This window comes from Oncorhynchus mykiss, chromosome 13 (genome assembly GCF_057628025.1).
Source record: "Oncorhynchus mykiss isolate SJ-2025 chromosome 13, ASM5762802v1, whole genome shotgun sequence".
NCBI lineage: Eukaryota > Metazoa > Chordata > Actinopteri > Salmoniformes > Salmonidae > Oncorhynchus > Oncorhynchus mykiss.
The window spans coordinates 2,163,093-2,183,337 of NC_143034.1; the positions used below are offsets into that span (position 1 = coordinate 2,163,093).

General features: G+C 44.1%; 1 protein-coding gene across 1 annotated transcript in view; it reads right to left on the reverse strand.

Moving 5' to 3' along the window:
- LOC118940191 (uncharacterized) overlaps nt 1-16,342 on the reverse strand; it is a 32,665-nt gene extending 16,323 nt beyond the window's left edge. The window contains exon 1 of the mRNA XM_090194555.1: nt 15,889-16,342. Within this exon, the coding sequence (XP_090050681.1) occupies nt 15,889-16,135 (247 nt within the window). The 5' untranslated portion in view covers nt 16,136-16,342. The remainder of the gene's footprint in view (nt 1-15,888) is intronic.
- Nucleotides 16,343-20,245: the final 3,903 nt, after the last annotated feature.

Here is a 20,245-nt window from a genome sequence, read left to right on the forward strand (position 1 = left end):
GTCAATAATACAGGATCAGACTTCCTGACCTTATGAACTTTGACCCGTCAAATCTGTAGAACGCCCCTTTAAAAGCAAATTTAAAGGGGTGATCCAGGAAGGGTCTATTTTTGGACTTTATTATATAAATGGGACTTTCTACGAATAAAGGGGACAATTTGTATTTATGGATCCCCATCAGTTCCTGCCAAGGCAGCAGCTACTCTTCCTGGGGTTCATTATGGATCCCCATTAGTTCCTGCCAAGGCAGCAGCTACTCTTCCTGGGGTTTATTATGAATCCCCATCAGTTCCTGCCAAGGCAGCAGCTACTCTTCCTGGGGTTTATTATGGATCCCCATCAGTTCCTGCCAAGGCAGCAGCTACTCTTCCTGGGGTTTATTATGGATCCCCATTAGTTCCTGTCAAGGCAGCAGCTACTCTTCCTGGGGTTTATTATGGATCCCCATTAGTTCCTGCCAAGGCAGCAGCTACTCTTCCTGGGGTTTATTATGGATCCCCATCAGTTCCTGTCAAGGCAGCAGCTACTCTTCCTGGGGTTTATTATGGATCCCCATTAGTTCCTGCCAAGGCAGCAGCTACTCTTCCTGGGGTCCAGCTAAATTAAGGGAGTTAATATATTTAAAAACAACATTACAATACATTTATAAACAGATTTCACAACACATTAAGTGTTAAGCCCTCAGGCTTCAAATCTACCACTTATCTATAACACAAAATCCATGTGTATTTGTGTATATAGTGCGTATGTTATGGTGTGTTTATGTTTGTGTCTCTTAACAGCCCCGCTGTTCCAGAAGGTGTATTCTTTTTAGCTGTTTGCTTAAATCAAATGTTACTGCTTCCATGAGTTACTTGATATGGAATAGAGTTCCATGTAGTCATGGCTCTATGTAGTACTGTGTGCCTCCCATAGTCTGTTCTGGACTTAGGGATTGTGAGGAGACCACTGGTGGCATGTCTTGTAGGGTATGAATTGGTGTCTCTGAGCTGTGTGCCAGTAGTTTAAACAGACAGCTCGGTACATTCAACATGTCAACTCTCATAAATACAAGTAGTGATGAAGTCAATCTCTCCTCCACTTTGAGGCAGGAGAGATTGACATGCATATTATTAATGTTAGCTCTCTGTCTACATTTAAGAGCCGTGCTGCTCTGTTCTGTTCTGAGCCAATTGAAATTCCTTTTTTGTGGCACCTGACCACACGACTGAACAGTAGTCCAGGTGCGACAAAAACAAGGGCCTGTAGGACCTGCCTGGTTGACAGTATTGTTAAGAAGGCAAAGCAGAGCTTTAATATGGACAGACTTCTCACCATCTTGTATCAACATGTTTTGACCATGACAGTTTAGGGTTTAGTGAATGATTTGTCCCAAATACAATGCTTTTAGTTTTTGAAATATTTAGGACTAATTTATTTTGTGTATAGTGTTGAGTCATCCGCATAAATGCACACACTATAACTGACATGTCGTCATTAGTAAAGATTGAAAAAAGTAAGCAGCCTAGACATCTGCACTGGGGAATTCCTGATTCTACCTGGATTTTATTGGAGAGACTTCCATTAAAGAACACCCTCTGTGTTCTGTTAGGTAGGTTTTAATCGTACTACACCGGCTCCGACGCTCGTCGGATGTGGCAGGGCTTTCAAACTATTACAGACTACAAAGAGAAGCACAGCCGAGAGCTGCCCAGTGACACGAGCCTACCAGATGAGCTAAACTACTTCTTTGCTCACTTCGAGGCAAGTGGAGAGTGGAGTGTACAGTCAACCAATCAGCTGGCTGGGAGAGTGGGGTGTACAGTCAACCAACCAATCAGCTGGCTGGGAGAGTGGGGTGTACAGTCAACCAACCAATCAGCTGGCTGGGAGAGTGGAGTGTACAGTCAACCAACCAGCCGGCTGGTGCCTACATTAACACCAGGGTGCCTACATTAACACCAGGGTGCCTACATTAACACCAGGGTGCCTACATTAACACCAGGGTGCCTACATTAACACCAGGGTGCCTACATTAACACCAGGGTGCCCACATTAACACCAGGGTGCCTACATTAACACCAGGGTGCCCACATTAACACCAGGGTGCCTACATTAACACCAGGGTGCCTACATTAACACCAGGGTGCCCACATTAACACCAGGGCGCCTACATTAACACCAGGGTGCCTACATTAACACCAGGGCGCCTACATTAACACCAGGGTGCCCACATTAACACCAGGGTGCCTACATTAACCCCAGGGCGCCTACATTAACACCAGGGCGCCTATATTAACCAGAAAGGCCAGCAAAGCTTTCAGCTCTTAGGGGACTCGGCATATCAGACAGACAGCTCGGTGCTTTCAACATGACAATACCTCTCATGAATAACAAGTAGTGATGAAGTCAATCTCTCCTCCACTTTGAGCCAGGAGAGATTGACATGTATAGTATTAATATCAGCTCTCTGTGTTCATCCAAGGGCCAGCCGTGCTGCCCTGTTCTGAGCCAATTGGCCCTTGGAGTCCCTCTTTGTGGCACCCGACTGAGCAAATGTCTAGGTATGACAAAACTAGGGCCTGTAGCACCTGCCTTGTTGATGGTGTTGTTAAGAAGGTAGAAACGAGGACCTGCCTTGTTGATAGTGTTGGTAAGAAGGTAGAAACTAGGGCCTGTAGGACCTGCCTTGTTGATAGTGCTGTTAAGAAGGTAGAAACTAGGACCTGCCTTGTTGACAGTGTTGTTAAGAAGGTAGAAACTAGGACCTGTAGGACCTGCCTTGTTGATAGTGCTGTTAAGAAGGTAGAAACTAGGACCTGCCTTGTTGATAGTGTTGTTAAGAAGGTAGAAACTAGGACCTGTAGGACCTGCCTTGTTGATAGTGCTGTTAAGAAGGTAGAAACTAGGGCCTGTAGGACCTGCCTTGTTGATAGTGTTGTTAAGAAGGTAGAAACTAGGACCTGCCTTGTTGATAGTGTTGTTAAGAAGGTAGAAACTAGGACCTGTAGGACCTGCCTTGTTGATAGTGTTGTTAAGAAGGTAGAAACTAGGGCCTGTAGGACCTGCCTTGTTGATAGTGCTGTTAAGAAGGTAGAAACTAGGGCCTGTAGGACCTGCCTTGTTGATAGTGCTGTTAAGAAAGTAGAAACTAGGACCTGCCTTGTTGATAGTGTTGTTAAGAAGGTAGAAACTAAAGCCTGTAGGACCTGCCTTGTTGATAGTGTTGTTAAGAAGGTAGAAACGAGGACCTGCCTTGTTGATAGTGTTGTTAAGAAGGTAGAAACTAGGGCCTGTAGGACCTGCCTTGTTGATGGTGTTGTTAAGAAGGTAGAAACTAGGACCTGCCTTGTTGACAGTGTTGTTAAGAAGGTAGAAACTAGGACCTGTAGGACCTGCCTTGTTGATAGTGTTGTTAAGAAGGTAGACACTAGGACCTGTAGGACCTGCCTTGTTGATAGTGCTGTTAAGAAGGTAGAAACTAGGTCCTGTAGGACCTGCCTTGTTGATAGTGTTGTTAAGAAGGTAGAAACTAGGACCTGCCTTGTTGATAGTGTTGTTAAGAAGGTAGAAACTAGGACCTGTAGGACCTGCCTTGTTGATAGTGTTGTTAAGAAGGTAGAAACTAGGGCCTGTAGGACCTGCCTTGTTGATAGTGCTGTTAAGAAGGTAGAAACTAGGGCCTGTAGGACCTGCCTTGTTGATAGTGCTGTTAAGAAAGTAGAAACTAGGACCTGCCTTGTTGATAGTGTTGTTAAGAAGGTAGAAACTAAAGCCTGTAGGACCTGCCTTGTTGATAGTGTTGTTAAGAAGGTAGAAACGAGGACCTGCCTTGTTGATAGTGTTGTTAAGAAGGTAGAAACTAGGGCCTGTAGGACCTGCCTTGTTGATGGTGTTGTTAAGAAGGTAGAAACGAGGACCTGCCTTGTTGATAGTGTTGTTAAGAAGGTAGAAACTAGGGCCTGTAGGACCTGCCTTGTTGATAGTGCTGTTAAGAAGGTAGAAACTAGGGCCTGTAGGACCTGCCTTGTTGATAGTGTTGTTAAGAAGGTAGAAACTAGGACCTGCCTTGTTGATAGTGTTGTTAAGAAGGTAGAAACTAAGGCCTGTAGGACCTGCCTTGTTGATAGTGTTGTTAAGAAGGTAGAAACTAGGACCTGCCTTGTTGATAGTGTTGTTAAGAAGGTAGAAACTAGGGCCTGTAGGACCTGCCTTGTTGATAGTGTTGTTAAGAAGGTAGAAACTAGGGCCTGTAGGACCTGTCTTGTTGATAGTGTTGTTAAGAAGGTAGAAACTAGGGCCTGTAGGACCTGTCTTGTTGATAGTGTTGTTAAGAAGGTAGAAACTAGGGCCTGTAGGACCTGCCTTGTTGATAGTGTTGTTAAGAAGGTAGAAACTAGGGCCTGTAGGACCTGCCTTGTTGATAGTGTTGTTAAGAAGGTAGAAACTAGGGCCTGTAGGACCTGTCTTGTTGATAGTGTTGTTAAGAAGGTAGAAACTAGGGCCTGTAGGACCTGTCTTGTTGATAGTGTTGTTAAGAAGGTAGAAACTAGGGCCTGTAGGACCTGTCTTGTTGATAGTGTTGTTAAGAAGGTAGAAACTAGGACCTGCCTTGTTGATAGTGTTGTTAAGAAGGTAGAAACTAGGGCCTGTAGGACCTGTCTTGTTGATAGTGTTGTTAAGAAGGTAGAAACTAGGGCCTGTAGGACCTGTCTTGTTGATAGTGTTGTTAAGAAGGTAGAAACTAGGGCCTGTAGGACCTGTCTTGTTGATAGTGTTGTTAAGAAGGTAGAAACTAGGGCCTGTAGGACCTGCCTTGTTGATAGTGTTGTTAAGAAGGTAGAAACTAGGACCTGCCTTGTTGATAGTGTTGTTAAGAAGGTAGAAACTAGGGCCTGTAGGACCTGTCTTGTTGATAGTGTTGTTAAGAAGGTAGACACTAGGGCCTGTAGGACCTGTCTTGTTGATAGTGTTGTTAAGAAGGTAGAAACTAGGGCCTGTAGGACCTGCCTTGTTGATAGTGTTGTTAAGAAGGTAGAAACTAGGACCTGCCTTGTTGATAGTGTTGTTAAGAAGGTAGAAACTAGGGCCTGTAGGACCTGTCTTGTTGATAGTGTTGTTAAGAAGGTAGAAACTAGGGCCTGTAGGACCTGTCTTGTTGATAGTGTTGTTAAGAAGGTAGAAACTAGGGCCTGTAGGACCTGCCTTGTTGATAGTGTTGTTAAGAAGGTAGAAACTAGGACCTGCCTTGTTGATAGTGTTGTTAAGAAGGTAGAAACTAGGACCTGCCTTGTTGATAGTGTTGTTAAGAAGGTAGAAACTAGGACCTGCCTTGTGGACAGTGTTGTTAAGAAGGTAGAAACTAGGTCCTGTAGGACCTGCCTTGTTGATAGTGTTGTTAAGAAGGTAGAAACTAGGGCCTGTAGGACCTGTCTTGTTGATAGTGTTGTTAAGAAGGTAGAAACTAGGGCCTGTAGGACCTGTCTTGTTGATAGTGTTGTTAAGAAGGTAGAAACTAGGGCCTGTAGGACCTGTCTTGTTGATAGTGTTGTTAAGAAGGTAGAAACTAGGGCCTGTAGGACCTGCCTTGTTGATAGTGTTGTTAAGAAGGTAGAAACTAGGACCTGCCTTGTTGACAGTGTTGTTAAGAAGGTAGAAACTAGGACCTGTAGGACCTGCCTTGTTGATAGTGTTGTTAAGAAGGTAGACACTAGGACCTGTAGGACCTGCCTTGTTGATAGTGCTGTTAAGAAGGTAGAAACTAGGTCCTGTAGGACCTGCCTTGTTGATAGTGTTGTTAAGAAGGTAGAAACTAGGACCTGCCTTGTTGATAGTGTTGTTAAGAAGGTAGAAACTAGGACCTGTAGGACCTGCCTTGTTGATAGTGTTGTTAAGAAGGTAGAAACTAGGGCCTGTAGGACCTGCCTTGTTGATAGTGCTGTTAAGAAGGTAGAAACTAGGGCCTGTAGGACCTGCCTTGTTGATAGTGCTGTTAAGAAAGTAGAAACTAGGACCTGCCTTGTTGATAGTGTTGTTAAGAAGGTAGAAACTAAAGCCTGTAGGACCTGCCTTGTTGATAGTGTTGTTAAGAAGGTAGAAACGAGGACCTGCCTTGTTGATAGTGCTGTTAAGAAAGTAGAAACTAGGACCTGCCTTGTTGATAGTGTTGTTAAGAAGGTAGAAACTAAAGCCTGTAGGACCTGCCTTGTTGATAGTGTTGTTAAGAAGGTAGAAACGAGGACCTGCCTTGTTGATAGTGTTGTTAAGAAGGTAGAAACTAGGGCCTGTAGGACCTGCCTTGTTGATGGTGTTGTTAAGAAGGTAGAAACTAGGACCTGCCTTGTTGACAGTGTTGTTAAGAAGGTAGAAACTAGGACCTGTAGGACCTGCCTTGTTGATAGTGTTGTTAAGAAGGTAGACACTAGGACCTGTAGGACCTGCCTTGTTGATAGTGCTGTTAAGAAGGTAGAAACTAGGTCCTGTAGGACCTGCCTTGTTGATAGTGTTGTTAAGAAGGTAGAAACTAGGACCTGCCTTGTTGATAGTGTTGTTAAGAAGGTAGAAACTAGGACCTGTAGGACCTGCCTTGTTGATAGTGTTGTTAAGAAGGTAGAAACTAGGGCCTGTAGGACCTGCCTTGTTGATAGTGCTGTTAAGAAGGTAGAAACTAGGGCCTGTAGGACCTGCCTTGTTGATAGTGCTGTTAAGAAAGTAGAAACTAGGACCTGCCTTGTTGATAGTGTTGTTAAGAAGGTAGAAACTAAAGCCTGTAGGACCTGCCTTGTTGATAGTGTTGTTAAGAAGGTAGAAACGAGGACCTGCCTTGTTGATAGTGTTGTTAAGAAGGTAGAAACTAGGGCCTGTAGGACCTGCCTTGTTGATGGTGTTGTTAAGAAGGTAGAAACGAGGACCTGCCTTGTTGATAGTGTTGTTAAGAAGGTAGAAACTAGGGCCTGTAGGACCTGCCTTGTTGATAGTGCTGTTAAGAAGGTAGAAACTAGGGCCTGTAGGACCTGCCTTGTTGATAGTGTTGTTAAGAAGGTAGAAACTAGGACCTGCCTTGTTGATAGTGTTGTTAAGAAGGTAGAAACTAAGGCCTGTAGGACCTGCCTTGTTGATAGTGTTGTTAAGAAGGTAGAAACTAGGACCTGCCTTGTTGATAGTGTTGTTAAGAAGGTAGAAACTAGGGCCTGTAGGACCTGCCTTGTTGATAGTGTTGTTAAGAAGGTAGAAACTAGGGCCTGTAGGACCTGTCTTGTTGATAGTGTTGTTAAGAAGGTAGAAACTAGGGCCTGTAGGACCTGCCTTGTTGATAGTGTTGTTAAGAAGGTAGAAACTAGGGCCTGTAGGACCTGTCTTGTTGATAGTGCTGTTAAGAAAGTAGAAACTAGGACCTGCCTTGTTGATAGTGTTGTTAAGAAGGTAGAAACTAAAGCCTGTAGGACCTGCCTTGTTGATAGTGTTGTTAAGAAGGTAGAAACGAGGACCTGCCTTGTTGATAGTGTTGTTAAGAAGGTAGAAACTAGGGCCTGTAGGACCTGCCTTGTTGATGGTGTTGTTAAGAAGGTAGAAACGAGGACCTGCCTTGTTGATAGTGTTGTTAAGAAGGTAGAAACTAGGGCCTGTAGGACCTGCCTTGTTGATAGTGCTGTTAAGAAGGTAGAAACTAGGGCCTGTAGGACCTGCCTTGTTGATAGTGTTGTTAAGAAGGTAGAAACTAGGACCTGCCTTGTTGATAGTGTTGTTAAGAAGGTAGAAACTAAGGCCTGTAGGACCTGCCTTGTTGATAGTGTTGTTAAGAAGGTAGAAACTAGGACCTGCCTTGTTGATAGTGTTGTTAAGAAGGTAGAAACTAGGGCCTGTAGGACCTGCCTTGTTGATAGTGTTGTTAAGAAGGTAGAAACTAGGGCCTGTAGGACCTGTCTTGTTGATAGTGTTGTTAAGAAGGTAGAAACTAGGGCCTGTAGGACCTGCCTTGTTGATAGTGTTGTTAAGAAGGTAGAAACTAGGGCCTGTAGGACCTGTCTTGTTGATAGTGTTGTTAAGAAGGTAGAAACTAGGGCCTGTAGGACCTGTCTTGTTGATAGTGTTGTTAAGAAGGTAGAAACTAGGGCCTGTAGGACCTGTCTTGTTGATAGTGTTGTTAAGAAGGTAGAAACTAGGACCTGCCTTGTTGATAGTGTTGTTAAGAAGGTAGAAACTAGGGCCTGTAGGACCTGTCTTGTTGATAGTGTTGTTAAGAAGGTAGAAACTAGGGCCTGTAGGACCTGTCTTGTTGATAGTGTTGTTAAGAAGGTAGAAACTAGGGCCTGTAGGACCTGTCTTGTTGATAGTGTTGTTAAGAAGGTAGAAACTAGGGCCTGTAGGACCTGCCTTGTTGATAGTGTTGTTAAGAAGGTAGAAACTAGGACCTGCCTTGTTGATAGTGTTGTTAAGAAGGTAGAAACTAGGGCCTGTAGGACCTGTCTTGTTGATAGTGTTGTTAAGAAGGTAGACACTAGGGCCTGTAGGACCTGTCTTGTTGATAGTGTTGTTAAGAAGGTAGAAACTAGGGCCTGTAGGACCTGCCTTGTTGATAGTGTTGTTAAGAAGGTAGAAACTAGGACCTGCCTTGTTGATAGTGTTGTTAAGAAGGTAGAAACTAGGGCCTGTAGGACCTGTCTTGTTGATAGTGTTGTTAAGAAGGTAGAAACTAGGGCCTGTAGGACCTGTCTTGTTGATAGTGTTGTTAAGAAGGTAGAAACTAGGGCCTGTAGGACCTGCCTTGTTGATAGTGTTGTTAAGAAGGTAGAAACTAGGACCTGCCTTGTTGATAGTGTTGTTAAGAAGGTAGAAACTAGGACCTGCCTTGTTGATAGTGTTGTTAAGAAGGTAGAAACTAGGACCTGCCTTGTGGACAGTGTTGTTAAGAAGGTAGAAACTAGGTCCTGTAGGACCTGCCTTGTTGATAGTGTTGTTAAGAAGGTAGAAACTAGGGCCTGTAGGACCTGTCTTGTTGATAGTGTTGTTAAGAAGGTAGAAACTAGGGCCTGTAGGACCTGTCTTGTTGATAGTGTTGTTAAGAAGGTAGAAACTAGGGCCTGTAGGACCTGTCTTGTTGATAGTGTTGTTAAGAAGGTAGAAACTAGGGCCTGTAGGACCTGCCTTGTTGATAGTGTTGTTAAGAAGGTAGAAACTAGGACCTGCCTTGTTGACAGTGTTGTTAAGAAGGTAGAAACTAGGACCTGTAGGACCTGCCTTGTTGATAGTGTTGTTAAGAAGGTAGACACTAGGACCTGTAGGACCTGCCTTGTTGATAGTGCTGTTAAGAAGGTAGAAACTAGGTCCTGTAGGACCTGCCTTGTTGATAGTGTTGTTAAGAAGGTAGAAACTAGGACCTGCCTTGTTGATAGTGTTGTTAAGAAGGTAGAAACTAGGACCTGTAGGACCTGCCTTGTTGATAGTGTTGTTAAGAAGGTAGAAACTAGGGCCTGTAGGACCTGCCTTGTTGATAGTGCTGTTAAGAAGGTAGAAACTAGGGCCTGTAGGACCTGCCTTGTTGATAGTGCTGTTAAGAAAGTAGAAACTAGGACCTGCCTTGTTGATAGTGTTGTTAAGAAGGTAGAAACTAAAGCCTGTAGGACCTGCCTTGTTGATAGTGTTGTTAAGAAGGTAGAAACGAGGACCTGCCTTGTTGATAGTGTTGTTAAGAAGGTAGAAACTAGGGCCTGTAGGACCTGCCTTGTTGATGGTGTTGTTAAGAAGGTAGAAACGAGGACCTGCCTTGTTGATAGTGTTGTTAAGAAGGTAGAAACTAGGGCCTGTAGGACCTGCCTTGTTGATAGTGCTGTTAAGAAGGTAGAAACTAGGGCCTGTAGGACCTGCCTTGTTGATAGTGTTGTTAAGAAGGTAGAAACTAGGACCTGCCTTGTTGATTGTGTTGTTAAGAAGGTAGAAACTAAGGCCTGTAGGACCTGCCTTGTTGATAGTGTTGTTAAGAAGGTAGAAACTAGGACCTGCCTTGTTGATAGTGTTGTTAAGAAGGTAGAAACTAAGGCCTGTAGGACCTGCCTTGTTGATAGTGTTGTTAAGAAGGTAGAAACTAGGACCTGCCTTGTTGATAGTGTTGTTAAGAAGGTAGAAACTAGGGCCTGTAGGACCTGCCTTGTTGATAGTGTTGTTAAGAAGGTAGACACTAGGACCTGTAGGACCTGCCTTGTTGATAGTGCTGTTAAGAAGGTAGAAACTAGGTCCTGTAGGACCTGCCTTGTTGATAGTGTTGTTAAGAAGGTAGAAACTAGGACCTGCCTTGTTGATAGTGTTGTTAAGAAGGTAGAAACTAGGACCTGTAGGACCTGCCTTGTTGATAGTGTTGTTAAGAAGGTAGAAACTAGGGCCTGTAGGACCTGCCTTGTTGATAGTGCTGTTAAGAAGGTAGAAACTAGGGCCTGTAGGACCTGCCTTGTTGATAGTGCTGTTAAGAAAGTAGAAACTAGGACCTGCCTTGTTGATAGTGTTGTTAAGAAGGTAGAAACTAAAGCCTGTAGGACCTGCCTTGTTGATAGTGTTGTTAAGAAGGTAGAAACGAGGACCTGCCTTGTTGATAGTGTTGTTATGAAGGTAGAAACTAGGGCCTGTAGGACCTGCCTTGTTGATGGTGTTGTTAAGAAGGTAGAAACGAGGACCTGCCTTGTTGATAGTGTTGTTAAGAAGGTAGAAACTAGGGCCTGTAGGACCTGCCTTGTTGATAGTGCTGTTAAGAAGGTAGAAACTAGGGCCTGTAGGACCTGCCTTGTTGATAGTGTTGTTAAGAAGGTAGAAACTAGGACCTGCCTTGTTGATAGTGTTGTTAAGAAGGTAGAAACTAAGGCCTGTAGGACCTGCCTTGTTGATAGTGTTGTTAAGAAGGTAGAAACTAGGACCTGCCTTGTTGATAGTGTTGTTAAGAAGGTAGAAACTAGGGCCTGTAGGACCTGCCTTGTTGATAGTGTTGTTAAGAAGGTAGAAACTAGGGCCTGTAGGACCTGTCTTGTTGATAGTGTTGTTAAGAAGGTAGAAACTAGGACCTGCCTTGTTGATAGTGTTGTTAAGAAGGTAGAAACTAGGGCCTGTAGGACCTGTCTTGTTGATAGTGTTGTTAAGAAGGTAGAAACTAGGGCCTGTAGGACCTGTCTTGTTGATAGTGTTGTTAAGAAGGTAGAAACTAGGGCCTGTAGGACCTGTCTTGTTGATAGTGTTGTTAAGAAGGTAGAAACTAGGGCCTGTAGGACCTGCCTTGTTGATAGTGTTGTTAAGAAGGTAGAAACTAGGACCTGCCTTGTTGATAGTGTTGTTAAGAAGGTAGAAACTAGGGCCTGTAGGACCTGTCTTGTTGATAGTGTTGTTAAGAAGGTAGAAACTAGGGCCTGTAGGACCTGTCTTGTTGATAGTGTTGTTAAGAAGGTAGAAACTAGGGCCTGTAGGACCTGTCTTGTTGATAGTGTTGTTAAGAAGGTAGAAACTAGGACCTGCCTTGTTGATAGTGTTGTTAAGAAGGTAGAAACTAGGGCCTGTAGGACCTGTCTTGTTGATAGTGTTGTTAAGAAGGTAGAAACTAGGGCCTGTAGGACCTGTCTTGTTGATAGTGTTGTTAAGAAGGTAGAAACTAGGGCCTGTAGGACCTGTCTTGTTGATAGTGTTGTTAAGAAGGTAGAAACTAGGGCCTGTAGGACCTGCCTTGTTGATAGTGTTGTTAAGAAGGTAGAAACTAGGACCTGCCTTGTTGATAGTGTTGTTAAGAAGGTAGAAACTAGGGCCTGTAGGACCTGTCTTGTTGATAGTGTTGTTAAGAAGGTAGACACTAGGGCCTGTAGGACCTGTCTTGTTGATAGTGTTGTTAAGAAGGTAGAAACTAGGGCCTGTAGGACCTGCCTTGTTGATAGTGTTGTTAAGAAGGTAGAAACTAGGACCTGCCTTGTTGATAGTGTTGTTAAGAAGGTAGAAACTAGGGCCTGTAGGACCTGTCTTGTTGATAGTGTTGTTAAGAAGGTAGAAACTAGGGCCTGTAGGACCTGTCTTGTTGATAGTGTTGTTAAGAAGGTAGAAACTAGGGCCTGTAGGACCTGCCTTGTTGATAGTGTTGTTAAGAAGGTAGAAACTAGGACCTGCCTTGTTGATAGTGTTGTTAAGAAGGTAGAAACTAGGACCTGCCTTGTTGATAGTGTTGTTAAGAAGGTAGAAACTAGGACCTGCCTTGTGGACAGTGTTGTTAAGAAGGTAGAAACTAGGTCCTGTAGGACCTGCCTTGTTGATAGTGTTGTTAAGAAGGTAGAAACTAGGGCCTGTAGGACCTGTCTTGTTGATAGTGTTGTTAAGAAGGTAGAAACTAGGGCCTGTAGGACCTGTCTTGTTGATAGTGTTGTTAAGAAGGTAGAAACTAGGGCCTGTAGGACCTGTCTTGTTGATAGTGTTGTTAAGAAGGTAGAAACTAGGGCCTGTAGGACCTGCCTTGTTGATAGTGTTGTTAAGAAGGTAGAAACTAGGACCTGCCTTGTTGACAGTGTTGTTAAGAAGGTAGAAACTAGGACCTGTAGGACCTGCCTTGTTGATAGTGTTGTTAAGAAGGTAGACACTAGGACCTGTAGGACCTGCCTTGTTGATAGTGCTGTTAAGAAGGTAGAAACTAGGTCCTGTAGGACCTGCCTTGTTGATAGTGTTGTTAAGAAGGTAGAAACTAGGACCTGCCTTGTTGATAGTGTTGTTAAGAAGGTAGAAACTAGGACCTGTAGGACCTGCCTTGTGGATAGTGTTGTTAAGAAGGTAGAAACTAGGGCCTGTAGGACCTGCCTTGTTGATAGTGCTGTTAAGAAGGTAGAAACTAGGGCCTGTAGGACCTGCCTTGTTGATAGTGCTGTTAAGAAAGTAGAAACTAGGACCTGCCTTGTTGATAGTGTTGTTAAGAAGGTAGAAACTAAAGCCTGTAGGACCTGCCTTGTTGATAGTGTTGTTAAGAAGGTAGAAACGAGGACCTGCCTTGTTGATAGTGTTGTTAAGAAGGTAGAAACTAGGGCCTGTAGGACCTGCCTTGTTGATGGTGTTGTTAAGAAGGTAGAAACGAGGACCTGCCTTGTTGATAGTGTTGTTAAGAAGGTAGAAACTAGGGCCTGTAGGACCTGCCTTGTTGATAGTGCTGTTAAGAAGGTAGAAACTAGGGCCTGTAGGACCTGCCTTGTTGATAGTGTTGTTAAGAAGGTAGAAACTAGGACCTGCCTTGTTGATTGTGTTGTTAAGAAGGTAGAAACTAAGGCCTGTAGGACCTGCCTTGTTGATAGTGTTGTTAAGAAGGTAGAAACTAGGACCTGCCTTGTTGATAGTGTTGTTAAGAAGGTAGAAACTAAGGCCTGTAGGACCTGCCTTGTTGATAGTGTTGTTAAGAAGGTAGAAACTAGGACCTGCCTTGTTGATAGTGTTGTTAAGAAGGTAGAAACTAGGGCCTGTAGGACCTGCCTCGTTGATAGTGTTGTTAAGAAGGTAGAAACTAGGGCCTGTAGGACCTGTCTTGTTGATAGTGTTGTTAAGAAGGTAGAAACTAGGGCCTGTAGGACCTGTCTTGTTGATAGTGTTGTTAAGACGGTAGAAACTAGGGCCTGTAGGACCTGTCTTGTTGATAGTGTTGTTAAGAAGGTAGAAACTAGGGCCTGTAGGACCTGCCTTGTTGATAGTGTTGTTAAGAAGGTAGAAACTAGGACCTGCCTTGTTGATAGTGTTGTTAAGAAGGTAGAAACTAGGGCCTGTAGGACCTGTCTTGTTGATAGTGTTGTTAAGAAGGTAGAAACTAGGGCCTGTAGGACCTGTCTTGTTGATAGTGTTGTTAAGAAGGTAGAAACTAGGGCCTGTAGGACCTGTCTTGTTGATAGTGTTGTTAAGAAGGTAGAAACTAGGGCCTGTAGGACCTGTCTTGTTGATAGTGTTGTTAAGAAGGTAGAAACTAGGGCCTGTAGGACCTGTCTTGTTGATAGTGTTGTTAAGAAGGTAGAAACTAGGGCCTGTAGGACCTGCCTTGTTGATAGTGTTGTTAAGAAGGTAGAAACTAGGACCTGCCTTGTTGATAGTGTTGTTAAGAAGGTAGAAACTAGGGCCTGTAGGACCTGTCTTGTTGATAGTGTTGTTAAGAAGGTAGAAACTAGGGCCTGTAGGACCTGTCTTGTTGATAGTGTTGTTAAGAAGGTAGAAACTAGGGCCTGTAGGACCTGTCTTGTTGATAGTGTTGTTAAGAAGGTAGAAACTAGGACCTTCCTTGTTGATAGTGTTGTTAAGAAGGTAGAAACTAGGGCCTGTAGGACCTGTCTTGTTGATAGTGTTATTAAGAAGGTAGAAACTAGGGCCTGTAGGACCTGTCTTGTTGATAGTGTTGTTAAGAAGGTAGAAACTAGGGCCTGTAGGACCTGTCTTGTTGATAGTGTTGTTAAGAAGGTAGAAACTAGGGCCTGTAGGACCTGCCTTGTTGATAGTGTTGTTAAGAAGGTAGAAACTAGGACCTGCCTTGTTGATAGTGTTGTTAAGAAGGTAGAAACTAGGGCCTGTAGGACCTGTCTTGTTGATAGTGTTGTTAAGAAGGTAGACACTAGGGCCTGTAGGACCTGTCTTGTTGATAGTGTTGTTAAGAAGGTAGAAACTAGGGCCTGTAGGACCTGCCTTGTTGATAGTGTTGTTAAGAAGGTAGAAACTAGGACCTGCCTTGTTGATAGTGTTGTTAAGAAGGTAGAAACTAGGGCCTGTAGGACCTGTCTTGTTGATAGTGTTGTTAAGAAGGTAGAAACTAGGGCCTGTAGGACCTGTCTTGTTGATAGTGTTGTTAAGAAGGTAGAAACTAGGGCCTGTAGGACCTGCCTTGTTGATAGTGTTGTTAAGAAGGTAGAAACTAGGACCTGCCTTGTTGATAGTGTTGTTAAGAAAGTAGAAACTAGGACCTGCCTTGTTGATAGTGTTGTTAAGAAGGTAGAAACTAGGACCTGCCTTGTGGACAGTGTTGTTAAGAAGGTAGAAACTAGGTCCTGTAGGACCTGCCTTGTTGATAGTGTTGTTAAGAAGGTAGAAACTAGGGCCTGTAGGACCTGTCTTGTTGATAGTGTTGTTAAGAAGGTAGAAACTAGGGCCTGTAGGACCTGTCTTGTTGATAGTGTTGTTAAGAAGGTAGAAACTAGGGCCTGTAGGACCTGTCTTGTTGATAGTGTTGTTAAGAAGGTAGAAACTAGGGCCTGTAGGACCTGCCTTGTTGATAGTGTTGTTAAGAAGGTAGAAACTAGGGCCTGTAGGACCTGTCTTGTTGATAGTGTTGTTAAGAAGACAGAGCAGAGCTTTATTATGGACAGACTTCTCCCCATCTTAGCTACTGTTGTATCAATATGTTTTCACCATGACAGTTTACAATCCAGGGTTACTCTAAGCAGTTTAGTCACCTCAACTTGCTCAATTTCCACATTATTCATTACGAGATGTAGTTGAGGTTTAGGGTTTAGTGAATAATTTTGCCCAAATACAATGATTTTAGTTTTAGAAATATTTAGGGCTAATTTATTCCTTGCCACCCACTCTGAAACTAATTGCATCTCTTTGTTAAGTGTTGCAGTCATTTCAAATCGCTGTAGTAGCTGACGAGTTATGGGTGCAAGGACTGACCATCCATGACATCAAAACGACAGTTTCAACCATGTTAACATTTACTTTGTTTACAAACACTGGAGTAAAAGGGAGCATCTATTTTAAGTCCTGATGGGGAACCACAGCTGAATTTAGGTCACGGGGCATTTCTAAGTTATATTCTTCAAGAATCAATGACCATACATCATTCATTTATAGTCCAAAAACAGATGTAGGAACTGCAGATTGACCCTTTAAAAATCATACATCAGTTAAACTGCAGAGTGCCTCCGTTTTTAAGATAGTACTTACCAGTGTTAATCAGATCTCCTGTCTCTGCCTCCTCTTCCTCCTCTTTCACTCTGAACGCGTCTTCCTCTTCTTTCACTGAAACGTCTTTCTCTTCTTCTTTCACTGTACCATCCTCACCCTCTACTTCTTGTTTTATGGTAACATCCTCTTCTTCCTCCTCCTCTTTCACGATAACTTCTTTCTCCGTCCAGCAGACCTCCTCCTCCTCTACCTCTTCTTTAACAAGAGCGAAGCTAAGTGAGCTCATATCGGGGATTAGCTAGGCTATTGCTAGCTTAACGAGCCAGTCGGCAAAACAACAAAACGTAAATATGAAATTAAAATAGGGGTAACAAGTAAACACGACAGAATGGTGTTTAAAACACAGTGGCTAATAAATCTCTGTAAAGAGCTTTATTATGTCGGCTACATCGGACAGATGTGTCTAACTGTTGTTTGAAGAAGCGCCCCCGTCCATTATATTATACGTCACTCTGACACCTTCAAGACCTACGTCGCCATCTGTTGACTGGAGAGGGTAACGCAGTTGAGGGAAAAGTGTATTTTATTTTTTAGACAAAGTTCATAACGTTACCTCCCTCAATCCCTCCCTCTTTCCTCTGACCCTCTCTACCACTTTTTTCTGACCCTCTCCCACCTTTTCTGACCCTCTTTCTCTGACCCTCTCTCCCTCTTTCTGTCCCTCTCTCCCCCTCTCTCCCTCTTTCTGACCCCTTCTCTCTCTCCCTATGTAACGTGCACAACACATCAACACAGTCGACTCATAGCAGTAACAAAACAAAACAAAAGTATATATTTTTTTTAAAATAAAATAATTACTAATCGATTGATCCACACAATAATACCAAAGTCAATATCAGCATGTGAAGTAGCTAGTTATCTGTAAAATTGCCCTAAACAAACTGCGCTATCAATACAGGTATATACAATCTCACCATGAGAGAGAGGTATTGACATGTTGAATGCACCGAGCTGTCTGTTCTAACTACTGGCACACAGCTCGGACACCCATGCATACCCCACAAGACATGCCACAAGAGGTCTCTTCACAGTCCCCAAGTCCAGAACAGACTATGGGAGGCACGTAAAGATGAACTGAGCAAAGTAGAGAGAGAGAGAGATCGTTGATGAAAACCTGCTCCAGAGAGCCTAGGACCTCAGACTGGAGCGAAGGTTCACCTTCCAACAGGACAACGACCCCTAAGCATACAGCCAAGACAACGCAGGAGTGGCTTTGGGGATAAGTCTCTGATTGTCCTTCAGTGTCGCAGCCAGAGCCCGGACAACCCGATCGAACAGCTCTGGAGAGACCTGAAAATAGCTGTGCTTTTTTTTATTTGATAAATTAGCAACAAAAAAAATAAAAACGGTTTTTGCTTTGTCATTATGGGGTATTGTGATGTCATTATGGGGTATTGTGATGTCATTATGGGGTAGTGTGATGTCATTCTGGGGTAGTGTGATGTCATTATGGGGTATTGTGATGTCATGATGTAGTATTGTGATGTCATTATGTTTTTTTTTTGTGTAGATTGATGAGGAAAATAACTATTTAATTAATGTGTGAGAGTGTGTGGCGTCAGTATGCATGTGTGTGTGGGTGTTAGTATGTGTTTCTGTGTGAGGAGTGTCAGTATGTGTGTGTGAGTAGAGTCCAGTGTGTGGGTAGAGTTCATTTGGTGCATTGGTAACGCATGTCGTGTAATAGCAGAGAGAACAGTCTTTGGCTTGGGTGGCTTTGAAAATGCAGGGGCCATTCCTCTGACACCACCTGGTATAGAGATCCTGGATGGCAGGGAGCTCGTCCCCAGTGGTGTACTGGGCCGTACCCCTTCCCTCTGACACCACCTGGTATAGAGATCCTGGATGGCAGGGGGCTCGTCCCCAGTGGTGTACTGGGCCGTACCCACTACCCTCTGACACCACCTGGTATAGAGATCCTGGATGGCAGGGGGCTCGTCCCCAGTGGTGTACTGGGCCGTACCCACTACCCTCTGACACCACCTGGTATAGAGATCCTGGATAACAGGGGGCTCGTCCCCAGTGGTGTACTGGGCCGTACCCACTACCCTCTGACACCACCTGGTATAGAGATCCTGGATGGCAGGGGGCTCGTCCCCAGTGGTGTACTGGGCCGTACCCACTACCCTCTGACACCACCTGGTATAGAGATCCTGGATGGCAGGGGGCTCGTCCCCAGTAAAGTACTGGGCAATACGCACTACGCTCTGTAGCGCCTTGTGGACGGATGCCAAGCAGTTGCCATACCAGGCGGTGATGCAGCCAGTCAAGATTCTCTCGATGGTGCAGCTGTAGAACGTTTTTGAGAATCTGAGGGCCCATGCCAAATCTTTTCAGCCTCCTGCCACCTTCACTACTGTGTTGGTGTGTTTGGACCATGATAGGTCCTTAGTGATGTGGACACCGACGAACTTGAAGCACTCAACCCGCTCCACTACAGCCATGTTGATGTGATTTGGGGTGTGCTCGGGCCTCTGTTTCCTGTAGTCCACGATCAGCTCCTTGGTCTTACTGACGTTGAGGGAGAGGTTGTTGTCCCGGCAACACACTGCCAGGTCACTGACCTCCTCCCTATAGGCTGTCTAATCGTCACCGGTGATCAGGACTACTACCGTCGTGTCGTAAGCAAACTTGATGATGGTGTGCGCGACCACGCAGTCTTGGGTGAACAGGGAGTACAGGAGGGGACTGAGCACGCACCCCTGAGGGACCCCTGTGTTGAGGATCAGCATGGCGGATGTGTTGTTTAACTACCCTTACCACCTGGGGGCAGCCTGTCAGGAAGTCCAGGATCCAGTTGCAGAGGGAGGTGTTTAGTCCCAGAGTCCTTATTAACTAAGTGATGAGCTTTGAGGGCACTATGATGTTGAACGCTGAGCTGTAGTCAATGAACAGCATTCTCACATAGTTGGTCCTTTTGTCTAAGTCGGAAAGGGCAGTGTGGAGTGCAATAGAGATTGCGTCATCTGTGGTTCTGTTGGGACGGTATGTGAATTGGAGTCAGTACAGAGTGACTCGGATGATGGTGTTGATGTGAGCCATGACCAGCCTTTCAAAACACTCATTACCTGCTCTGTCATCTGTTCCTGTCCCATTAAAACACTCATTACCTGCTCTGTCATCTGTTCCTGTCCCATTAAAACACTCATTACCTGCTCTGTCATCTGTTCCTGTCCCATTAAAACACTCATTACCTGCTCTGTCATCTGTTCCTGTCCCATTAAAAAACTCATTACCTTCTCTGTCATCTGTTCCTGTCCCATTAAAACACTCATTACCTGCTCTGTCATCTGTTCCTGTCCCATTAAAACACTCATTACCTGCTCTGTCATCTGTTCCTGTCCCATTAAAACACTCATTACCTGCTCTGTCATCTGTTCCTGTCCCATTAAAACACTCATTACCTGCTCTGTCATCTGTTCCTGTCCCATTAAAACCCTCATTACCTGCTCTGTCATCTGTTCCTGTCCCATTAAAACACTCATTACCTTCTCTGTCATCAATTCCTGTCCCATTAAAACACTCATTACCTGCTCTGTCATCTGTTCCTGTCCCATTAAAACACTCATTACCTTCTCTGTCATCTGTTCCTGTCCCATTAAAACACTCATTACCTGCTCTGTCATCTGTTCCTGTCCCATTAAAACACTCATTACCTGCTCTGTCATCTGTTCCTGTCCCATTAAAACACTCATTACCTGCTCTGTCATCTGTTCCTGTCCCATTAAAACATTCATTACCTGCTCTGTCATCTGTTCCTGTCCCATTAAAACACTCATTACCTGCTCTGTCATCTGTTCCTGTCCCATTAAAACACTCATTACCTGCTCTGTCATCTGTTCCTGTCCCATTAAAACACTCATTACCTGCTCTGTCATCTGTTCCTGTCCCATTAAAACAGTCATTACCTGCTCTGTCATCTGTTCCTGTCCCATTAAAACATTCATTACCTGCTCTGTCATCTGTTCCTGTCCCATTAAAACACTCATTACCTGCTCTGTCATCTGTTCCTGTCACATTAAAACACTCATTACCTGCTCTGTCATCTGTTCATGTCCCATTAAAACACTCATTACCTGCTCTGTCATCTGTTCCTGTCCCATTAAAACACTCAATACCTGCTCTGTCATCTGTTCCTGTCCCATTAAAACACTCATTACCTTCTCTGTCATCTGTTCCTGTCCCATTAAAAAACTCATTACCTTCTCTGTCATCTGTTCCTGTCCCATTAAAACACTCATTACCTGCTCTGTCATCTGTTCCTGTCCCATTAAAACACTCATTACCTTCTCTGTCATCTGTTCCTGTCCCATTAAAACACTCATTACCTGCTCTG